The 10,731-nt window shown below is 47.7% G+C and overlaps 1 protein-coding gene and 1 non-coding gene across 2 annotated transcripts; both read left to right on the top strand.

Moving 5' to 3' along the window:
- Positions 1–511: 511 nt before the first annotated feature.
- On the top strand, positions 512–5,715 carry RPL39 (ribosomal protein L39). The gene is made up of 3 exons (XM_032757536.2): positions 512–628; positions 2,216–2,319; positions 5,487–5,715. Exons 1-3 carry the CDS (start codon positions 626–628, stop codon positions 5,533–5,535), a joined length of 156 nt encoding a protein of 51 aa, XP_032613427.1. The 5' UTR covers positions 512–625; the 3' UTR covers positions 5,536–5,715.
- LOC116812346 (small nucleolar RNA SNORA69) lies at positions 4,744–4,874 on the top strand. The gene has a single exon (XR_004370650.1). It is a non-coding gene; the product is annotated as a small nucleolar RNA SNORA69 (small nucleolar RNA).
- Positions 5,716–10,731: the final 5,016 nt, after the last annotated feature.

The following is a 10,731-nucleotide window of genomic DNA, read 5'->3' as shown; positions in this document are numbered from 1 at the left end:
TTTCTGAATTGAAATCTTTGATTGGCAACCTTTCGCCTAGTCGAAAACCCCTAGGCTTACATAAGCGTCCACGTGGTCCAACCCCCTCCAACTTCTCCTGCTTCCTCCAACACGACTGTCCCTTCCCACACTTCCCAGCCAGGCCGAAATGACTCGTAGCCCTCTGGGAAAATGGCACTTACTCTCCGCCTACCCAGCTCCGACCCGGCGTTCCCAGTCCCCGGCGCCCGGAGGTGACGGTCGCTTCCCCTGCCCTCCCTTAGGGTTAGTCCCGCCCAATCGGCTCCTTAGGTTTTCGAAGGAGCTTCTACTTTGGCATTTATCACGGGCTGTCTACCTTACTTACGAAGCAGGGTGCTCCTAGCACACTGCCGGGCCCCTGGGGGAACCCACTTAGGGAAGCGTAGCAAAGCTAACTGCATTTGGCAGGAACCAGCGCGCTTTCCCACGGCGCCACGAGAGCACACCGGTAGGCAGAGAAGGCACTAGAAGAGGCGGTCGGTGCATAGCGTCACCTCCTAAGCTCCGCCCATCAGAGGCGCTTTCTAATCTCGTTCTTCCGCCACCTTCCCCCCTCTCTTCCTTTCTCCGCCATCGTGGTGTGTTCTTGACTCCGCTTCTCGCCATGGTAAGTCCATCGGCCCCCATCGGCCCCAGGGTGGCTTCCCAAAACCCGAGGCCGCTGCCACGAAATGCCTGGACCCCGCGGAGCGTCGAGGGGCGGGAGCCTTTTAAAGGCTTTTTCAAGCAAAGATCCAGTTCGGCCACTGTTGTCTTTCGTGGCCTGGAGGGAAGCTAGTGAGCCAGCGAGCAACCTGGAGAGAGACGGGCTGCGCTGCGGCCGCGGATCCAAGGGGGCTCGCTCTTTGCCCGGCCGCTGCCGAGTCGGGCAGGAATTCCGGTTTCCCTTCGTTTGTAGCGAACTCTGGTTCTGGAGGCGGGGGGTGGGAGGTGGCAGCCTCCAGAACCAGAGTCCACCCCGAAATCGTGGCCTGACTGTGGGCTGCCCGTGGCATGCGCAACGTGGAGGGTAATCAGGAGGGTAATGTGGGCTACTGGTTTTCTAAAAGGGTTTAGCTTGGCGTGGAGAAGCGAACCACATTTTTAGATCCCAGGACTTTTGTTTAGAGGACGTTTATTCAGAGACTTGAGCGTCACCCCGTGGAAGCGCCTAGAACAAGGGGTGTTTTGTGAACCTGTGTGTCATTCTGGCCTTCTTAGTAAATGGCAGCAGCGAACCAGTCACTCTTTACTGGGAAATGTAAAATGTTGATTTCTAGATATGGAGGCGATAAGAACTGGTATTTTATTACTTGTCAAGTAGTAGTTTATTACTTGACAAAATTTACAACTGCTACTGTGGATGGGGGGCGGGGTGTAATCTTTGCCTTCTTTGTGTTGGCTCCCATTATTATGCAAGGGTATGTTCGTCCAGGTTGGCCAGGCATTAAACCTGCATCCGTGCCCATTTTGCAAGATTATTCTGTAGATTTGGGGGAGTATTGGGGTTGGCCTTAGATGAATGCCAAAAGATGCAACTAGAAATTGAGACAGTCATCCTTGGAAAAGTGACATTTCATTTATTTTTAAATTTAAAAGTTTATTTTTTTAGGCAGTGAAATTTAGCAGTAGGGATAGAGTTAGGATTAATACCGAAATGGTGAGTAGGTTAGATCTTCTGAATGTCAGGGACTTTCCCTAAGTCTTAATTACCCTCCCAATGACACTTGAAAAGTATGTACCCCTGTTTTACAAAGTAGAGCACTGAGATTCGTTGACTTGCAAATGATAGGTAGGTGGTTCTGTTTGACTCAAAGCTGTGTTCTTCCCAGGAAGTCAGATTCCTTAGCCATTCCCAATGTGGTCGTCTGAGTCCTTGGGGGACCGCAGGGTAAATTGCAAGGTAGCCTCTGGCTGTGGAGCAGAAAGGACCTGGGTTTGAATCCTGGTTCTGCACATTGATGCTCTGATTTTGTGCATGTTTCTTAACCTCCTGATTCCACTAACTTTATTTGAACGATGGAAAACTGGTATCTGCCCCCAGAGAAGTTGTGAGGGTCAGAGACTTGCTTGGCTTGATGGCTTAGCATTGAGAAGATTTTGGGGCTGGGGTATGTGTTAAGCACTCAAATGTTGGTTTGAAGGAGTTCTTGACTTTGAATCATTCGGGCAGGCTCTAATATCATTGTCTAAATTGATTGCATTTTCTTCCCAGTCTTCTCACAAGACTTTCAGGATTAAGCGATTCCTGGCCAAGAAACAAAAGCAAAATCGTCCCATTCCCCAGTGGATTCGGATGAAAACTGGAAATAAAATCAGGTAAGACCTCCATCATACTGCTTGTATTTTGCTAAATGTAGGAGCCACTGTGCCTGGCCAGGGTTACTTTTTGAGTATAAATACATGATTAAAATTGCATGCAATCCAATCCACCCTCTGACAGCATTCTCAAATTCCTTTTTAAAAACATACTTCCTTTGTTTCTGCACTGCATCCAGCCCACATCTGGGCTTATGGGCAGATAATTCTCCAATACTTGTTAATTTCCTGGTCATCTTCAGTCTGAGCTAGGTCATAAGGTGGAAGGCTGTCTTATACACATCCTGGTGGGGAAGACCCAGTCAGTATTTTTAGGCTTTTTGTTTTTGTATTTTGTTTTTTATTTTTTGAGACGGAGTCTCGCTCTTGCCCAGGCTGGAGTGCAGTGGCACAATCTCGGCTCACTGCAACCTCTGCCTCCCAGGTTCAAGTGATTCTTATGCCTCAGCCTTCAGAGTAGCTGGGACTACAGGCATGTGTCACCACGCCCAGCTAAGTTTTGTATTTTTAGTAGAGATGGGATTTCACTATATTGGCCAGGCTGGTCTCAAACTCCTGAGCTCAAGTGATCTGCCCCTCTTGGCTTCCCAAAGTGCTGGGATTACAGGCATAAGCCATTGTGCCTGGCCTTTGTTTTTGTTTTTTGAGACAGGATCTTGTTCTGTTTTACATGCTGCGTTGACACCATCACCGCAGCCTCTACCTACCAGGCTGGAGTGACCCTCCCACCTCATCTCTCTGAGTAGCTGGGACTACAGGCACACGCCACCACACCTGGCTAATTTTTTAAATTTTTTGTAGAGATGGGGTCTCTCTGTGTTGCCCAGGCTGGTCTTGAACTCCTGAGCTCAAGCAATCCTCCTGTCTCACCCTACCAAAGTGCAGAGATTACAGGCGTGAGCCATCACACCTAGCCCAGTTTTTTAGATGTTTCTCTTTTCTAAAAAGAGACTAGAAAAGCTTGGAAAACTGTCCTCTACTGCAGAAGTAGTTGATCTCAAAGGAAAAACATTACTAGAATTGCTATGAAGGACCTCCAAGGTCATCTAGACTAACTCCAGGGAAAGCTAGGCCTGAAACTCAGTCTCCTGCATGGCTTTTTCAGCCCATCGCTCTTTGGACCTGATGGGCCTTGAGACAGGTTTTGAAGGGAGGAAAAATAAGCAAGAATCAGCGAGAGTTGCCCAAGGTTCAGCAGTCGCTCTCTCACCCAGGCTGAGTGCAGTGGTGCAACCCTCCCACCTCAGCCTCCTCCTGAGTAGCTGGGACTACAGGTGTTCACCACCATGCCTGGCTAATTTGTGTACCTGTTGTGGAGATGGGGTTTCGCCACGTTGCCCAGGCTAGTCAAAGCACTTTTTTTTTTTTTTTTTTTTGAGACGGAGTTTTGCTCTCATTGCCCAGGCTGGAGTGCAATGGTGTGATCTTGGCTCACCGCAACCTCTGCCTCCTGAGTTCAAGCGATTCTCTTGCCTCAGCCTCCCACGTAGCTGGCATTACAGGTGCCTGCCACCACACCTGGCTAATTTTTGTATTTTTACTAGAGACGGGGTTTCACCATCTTGGCCAGACTGGTCATGAACTCCTGACCTCGTGATCCACCCGCCTCGGCCTCCCAACATGCTGGGATTACAGGCATGAGCCACCGCGCCCAGCCAGAACTTGATTCGACTTGTATGGCAAAGCTAGTGGGATTGGTTTGCTAAGAAGACTTAAAAGTGTGGCTTCTTAGGGCTAACGTTGAGGGCCTATTTCCTTGGTTCATTTAGCCAGTTAGATGTGAAAATTGCCACCCATTGTAATGTTATGGGCTAGTTAATTGCTTACCATTTGTTTACTGGATGCTAGACACTGTCCTTTATTATTTGATACATCTACTTGATCGTGGGTTTCTCTGTGTCCTGCCTGATGGTGGGACCTGCTTGTGAAGAGTGAAAGAAGTATATATAAACCAGGCACAGTGCTTCATACCTATAATCCCAGCACTTTGGGAGAGGCCAACGCAGGAGGATTGCTTGAGGCCAGGAATTTGAGACCAGCCTGGGCAACATAGGGAGACCACCCCCGTCCATCTTTACCAAAAAAATAAATTAGCTGGATTTGGTGGCACATGCTTGTAGTCCTAACTATTTAGGAGGCTGAAGTGGGAGGATCACTTGAGCCCAGGAGTTCACAGGCTGCAGTGAGCTGTGATCCGGCCACTGCATTGCAGCCTGGGCAACAGTGTGACCCTGTCTCAAAAAAAGAAAAATGTATGTAAAACTCAATGCCTAGTTCAATAAATAACCTGCTCTTAAACTCTGTGGTCTCCTAGAATTGGGAAGGTATTTTGTATGTAAGATTATATACCCTTGACCCAGATAATTGACCCAATGGAATGATTTTCATTGTCTTATCTGTCTTCCAGCGTTAAAAATGTCTTTGAAAGCAGGTTGCAATTACAGTGCTTCATTTTGTGGAAGTACTGCCATTATCCTGCTGAAAGAAAGCCGTGTTAATCATTTTTGATTTTGCCTTTATGAGGGTAAAATCATGACAGATTGACATGGACAATTCTGGGATTGCTGTTTCCCTGCACTAGAGGTGAATGGAGTAGTTGATCGATTGTAAAGGTCATGCGAGGCCAGGTGCAGTGGCTCATGCCTGTAATCTGAACTCTTTGGGAGGCCGAGGCGGGTGGATCTCGAAGTCAGGAGTTCGAGACCAGCCTGGCCAACATGGTGAAACCCCGCCTCTACTAAAAACACAAAAATTAGCTGGGTGGTGTGGTGGGGGTTGCGGGGGGCGACTCTGTCTCAAAAAAAATATCATGCGGGAGCTTTTATGTGTTTGTGACCCATTATGAGGGGGTTCAGAGTATGTGTACCTCCAGGTCCATTGAATCAAAAGCGGGTGCAGGTAAACTTGGAGAGAATGGGCTTCGCCACTGCTCTGATCCCAGTTAAGAGCCTAGCCTTGAAATTATTTTGAGAGGATAAAACTTGACTTGGCTAGTTTTTAAACACATAGGGAATCATTTTTTTTACTCTCCAGAAAGAACTCCAAACTTGTTAAAGGAGAGAAAAGCAGTACCCTTTGTATTTTGTGGTACCTAAAAGGTTATGTGAATGGGAACAGCTACATTGCTGTCAGACTGCCTTTGTAACTTGACATTTTTTTCTGTGTAGGTACAACTCCAAAAGGAGACATTGGAGAAGAACCAAGCTGGGTCTGTAAGGAATTGCACATGAGATGGCACACATATTTATGCTGTCTGAAGGTCACGATCATGTTACCATATCAAGCTGAAAATGTCACCACTAGCTGGAGATTTCGACGTGTTTTCCTCTCTGAATCTGTTATGAACATGTTGGTTGGCTGGGTTCAGTAATAAATATGTGAGGCCTTTCGTTTTAATTGCTGTTGTATTGTGGTTTGTCAAGTACTGAATTCTCCCTTCCCTGCCAAATCTAATAACAACACTATCCAGTAGAACTTTCTGCAATGATAGAAATGTTCTCTGGCTACCATGTGCTTGAAGTGTGTTTAGTGTAAGGGACTGATTCTGTAAATTTTATTTTATTATTTTTTATGTATTTATTTATTTTGAGACGGAGTCTGGCTCTGTTGCCCAGGCTGGAGTGCAGTGGTACAATCTTGGCTCACTGCAACCTCCGACTCCCGGGTTCAAGCAGTTCTCTTGCCTCAGCCTCCTGAGTAGCTGAGATTACAGGCGCCCCCCACCACACCCAGCTAATTTTTGTATTTTTAGTAAAGACGGCGTTTCACCATGTTGCCCAGGCTGGTCTCAAACTCCTGACCTTGAGATCCACCTGCCTCGGCCTCCCAAAGTGTTGGGATTACAGGCATGAGCCACCACGCCCGGCCTCACGTGATTTTTACAATCGATCAACTCTCCCATTCACGTCTAGTGCAGGGAAACAGCAATCCCAGAATTTTATTTTTAGTAGAGATGGGATTTCACCATGTTGGCCAGGCTGGTCTGGACCTCCTGACCTCAGGTGATACACCGCCTCTGCCTCCCAAAGTGCTGGGATTACAGGCCTGAGCCACTGCGTCCAGCCATCTGCTGGCTGTTTTTGTACAGTCTGTGAACTATATGGTTCCTACATTTTTAAATAGTTGAAAGAATATTTTATGCCATCTGAAAATTGAAATACAAATTTCTGTCCATATAAAATGTTCTTGTTTCACAGCCATATGCCTAACTTATGTATATAAATGCACCCTTGTGCACAGAGATAATGTGGCCTGCAAAGCCTAAAATATTTACTGCTTTGCTCTTTATGGAAAAAGATTGCCAACCCCTGTCTGGATTCAAGAGAGTTCACTTGTTTAAAAAAAATCTAGGTTAATTGTTGACATTGTAACAGGTAATGCCATTGCCTGACTTACTGAAGAGCTACAGCTGAGTGAATGTGCAAGGTGGAAATCTTGTGGGTTTGAGCTTTTACCGGGTTAGTGCAGCTTCTTCGGTACCCCTTGCAGTTTCCCTGAGATGCGTTAACAAATTATTGGCCACCTTTGTGTCGGGCACTGTTCTAGGTACTTGGGATTCATTGGATGATAAACAAATTATGTGGCATGTTAAGTGGTAACAACGAATAGGCCAATATACAAGCCTTAGCAGATCTCTTCTGTAGAAAACATGAGAAGGAACAAAGCTCCTCCTCCAAATACCAGTGGAATTAGGATTGAAACTGCGGCAACAAGGGAAAGAACAGGGTTTGGCTGTAACTCCCTGCCCAGTCGATAGAGGGCCTGTGCTGCCTGGACATAGCTTGAGAAGGCAGGTGGCAGGAGATGTGGGCTGCTGCGTAAAGTGTGCAAGTGGTAATGGTGGGATTGCACAGCAAAGGGGTCCCTGCCTTACAACCACACTAGGAGGTTCAGATGAAAGCAATTCCGGCCGGGCACAGTGGCTCACAGCTGTGATCCCAGCACTTTGGGAGGCCGAGGCAGATGGATCACCTGAGGTCAGGAGTTCAAGACCAGCCTCGCCAACGTGGTGAAGCCTCGTTTCTACTAAAAGTACAAAAATTAGATGGGCGCGGTGGCGCGTGCCTGCAGTCCCAGCTACTGAGGAGGCTGAGGCAGGAGAATTGCTCAGACGCGGGAGGCAGGGGTTGTAGTGAGCTGAGATCGCCCCACTGCACTCTAGCCTGGGCAACGGCAAGACTCTTGTCTCAAAAAAAAAAAAAGCAATTCCTAAGAGCATGGCGCTCACCAGAAGTGTGAAGAGTGAGCTCCAGAATACCAAGGAACTTAGGAGCTTTAAAAGGATCTTTGGAACCTATCTCCTGAACCCCTAGACTGCAAATATTTTTTTTCTTTTTTCTTTTTCTTTTCTTTTTTTTTTTTTTTTTTTTTTTTTGAGACAGAGTCTCGCTCTGTCGTCCAGGCTGGAGTGCAGTGGCATGATCTGGGCTCACTGCAACCTCTGCCTCCCGGGTTCAAGCAATTCTCCTGCTTCAGCCTCCCAGTAGTTGGGATTACAGGCGCCTACCACCATGCCCGGCTAATTTTTGTATTTTTTTTTTTTTTTACTAGAGATGGGGTTTCGCCATGTTGGTCAGGCTGATCTCAAACTCCTGACCTCAGATAATCCGCCCGCCTTGGCCTCCCAAAGTGCTAGGATTACAAGTGTGAGCCACTGTCCCCGGCCTGACTGCAAATATTTTCTCTTATTGCATCAGTGATGCCTTCATATTCAAAGAAAGCTGCCACTGTGAACAGCAGTTGGTAAATATTAATATACTTAAAAATGTTACTCAAGGCTGAGTGCAGTGGCTCGCCTGTCATCCCAGCACTTTGAGGGGCCTAGGCAGGTGGATCGCTTGAGCCCAGGTGTTCGAGACCAGCCTGCACAATATGGCAAAACAAAAAATTGGCCAGGGTGGAGTGCACCTGTAGTCCTAGCTACCTGGGAGGCTGAAGTGGGAGGATCACCTGAGCCTGGAAGGTCGAGGCTACAGTGAGCCATGATCACGCCACTGCACTCCAGCCTGGGTGACAGAGTGAGACCCTGTCTCAAAAAACGATACTCAAGTCCAGAGGAGAGGGACTTGATAAAATTAACTGACAGTCACAAGACGGGGACATTTCTAACCATTTCAGGGCATTAGAAAGCGGTCTTCTGCTTCAGAGTAGGTTGGGTGTTTGCTAACAGAGCCCAAGGAGGTTAAGTGACAAGGCCAAGGTCTAATTAACGGCATAGCCAGCTTTCTCTACAGACCTCAAATAGTTGGGATTACAGGCGCCCAACTATTGCACCTGTAATCCCAACTACTCGGATAGGTAGGATTAGGATTTGGAGAAAGGGAAAATGACATGGACATGGGGTTAGCCGTGTGTGGGGGGTTTATTTGGAGCCTGGGAGTTGAAAGCTGTGGGGTCTGGATCCAGTGGCCCCTCGCTATCTTGTACAATTGCCAGTACCTGTTTCCCCACCTATGAAGGGAGTTGGGTTAGATCAGTGCATCTTGAAGGAAGGAATGGGAACTTGCGATGTATTTTAAGATTTCAAAAAGGTACTGAAATAGTAAAGAAGTGAAGCATTAGATGACAGGTTTTGAAAGACAGAAAGTCACCCTTGTGGTGACACTGCCCATCCCTTGACCTACTGAGAGGCAGGCAGCAGACTGGTGGTTGAGTTTGCTGCTGTCTGTGTATCACCAGACTATAGTTTGGATTCATTAAACCCTGCTCCTGGGCTAGGCATGGTGGCTCATGCCTGTAATCTCAGCAGTTTGGGAGGCCGAGGCAGGTGGATCATTTGAGGTCAGGAGTTCGAGACCAGCCTGACAAACATGGTGAAACCCTGTCTCTACTAAAAATACAAAAATTAGCCGGGCGTGGTGGCACATGCCTGTGGTCCCAGCTACTCGGGAGGCTGAGGCAGGAGAATCGCATGATCCCGAGAGATGGAGGCTGCAGTGAGCCGAGATCGTGCCATTGCACTCCAGCCTGGGCCACAGAGTAAGACCCCATCTCAAAACTAAACAAAACAAAACCCTGCTCTCCACCACTCACCAGTTGTAAGCCCTCAGCGTCCTCATCTGCAAAATGGGGTCTCCCTCAGAAGGTTGTGAGGATGAAATTTAATAATGCACCAAAGCACTTGGTTCAGTTGCCTGACTAGGAAAAGGAGATGAGGAGTAGGGAGTGAGCAGGAAGAACGTTTTGGTGTCAGTCCCCAGCACAGATGCACCATATGTTGGCACAGGGAGAGGGAGGTTGTGATGGGAGGCTGAGATAAAGTCAGGCCGAGCTGCCACGGAGTTGGTGCTCAACATAAGCTGCTAGATTGATGCCAGTTCTCTTCCAACTCCAGGGTTTTAATTTGGAGGGACAGAGTAACCTCTCAAGGCCTTGCAGGCAAGCCTAGGGTTGAATCCCAGCTTCATCACTGAACCAACTGTGGGACCTTGCTCTCTTAGAAGACTTTTATATCCAGAGTCATGCCTGACTACCTCAGGTTTGTAAGGATTGAATGATGTCTGTAAAGGATTAGTTCCAGGAGTGTATTTTCAAGGTAACTTCAGTCTGTGCTCCCAGGTAAAAAGGTTTTCTTATTCTTTTTTTTTTTTTTTTTGAGACGGAGTCTCACTCTGTCGCCAGGCTGGAGTGCAATGGTGCAATCTCGGCTTACTGCAACCTCCACCTCCCGGGTTCAAGTGATTCTCCTGCCTCAGCCTCCCAAGTAGCTGGGATTACAGACCTGCACTACCATGCCCAGCTAATTGTATTTTTAGTAGAGACGGTTTTACCATGTTGGCCAGGCTGGTCTCGAACTCCTGACCTCAAGTGATCCACCCGCCTCGGCCTCCCAAAGTGCTGGAATTACAGGCGTGAGCCACCATGCCTGGCCGTAAAAAGTTTTTAAAAAGAGAAAAGGATCAATTCCACTAGATATTCTTCCATTTTACAGGTAAGAAAAAGGTAAGCTGGACGTGGTGGCTCATGCCTGTAATTCCAGCACTTTGGGTGGCCAAGGCGGGTGGATTGCTTGAGCTCAAAAGTTCAAGACTAGCCTGGGCAACATGGTGAAACCCCCGTCTCTACTTCAAATACAAAAACTTAGCTGGGTGTGATGGTGCACACCTGTGGTCCCAGCTACTTGGGGGGCTGAGGTGGGGAGGATCGCTTGAACCCACGAGGTAAAGGTTGCAGTGAGCCCAGCTTGCACCACTGCACTCCAGCCTGGATGACAGAGTGAAACCCTGTCTCAAAAACAAAACGAAACAAAACAAAACAAAGAAAGTACCACCTCCCATTCCCTTGTCCTGGAATGTTCTCCCTCTTCATTTGGTTAACATCCATTCATCCTTCAGGTATCAACCTGCTTGTCACTTCCACAGGGAGACCTTCCCTGACTTCCCCCTCTCTTCTTCCAGTCCAGTTAGTTTCTTC

This window comes from Hylobates moloch, unplaced genomic scaffold (assembly GCF_009828535.3).
Source record: "Hylobates moloch isolate HMO894 unplaced genomic scaffold, HMol_V3 SCAFFOLD_7, whole genome shotgun sequence".
Lineage (NCBI taxonomy): Eukaryota > Metazoa > Chordata > Mammalia > Primates > Hylobatidae > Hylobates > Hylobates moloch.
Note: the sequence above shows the minus strand (reverse complement) of the source record. Positions and strands in the feature narration are given on the sequence as shown.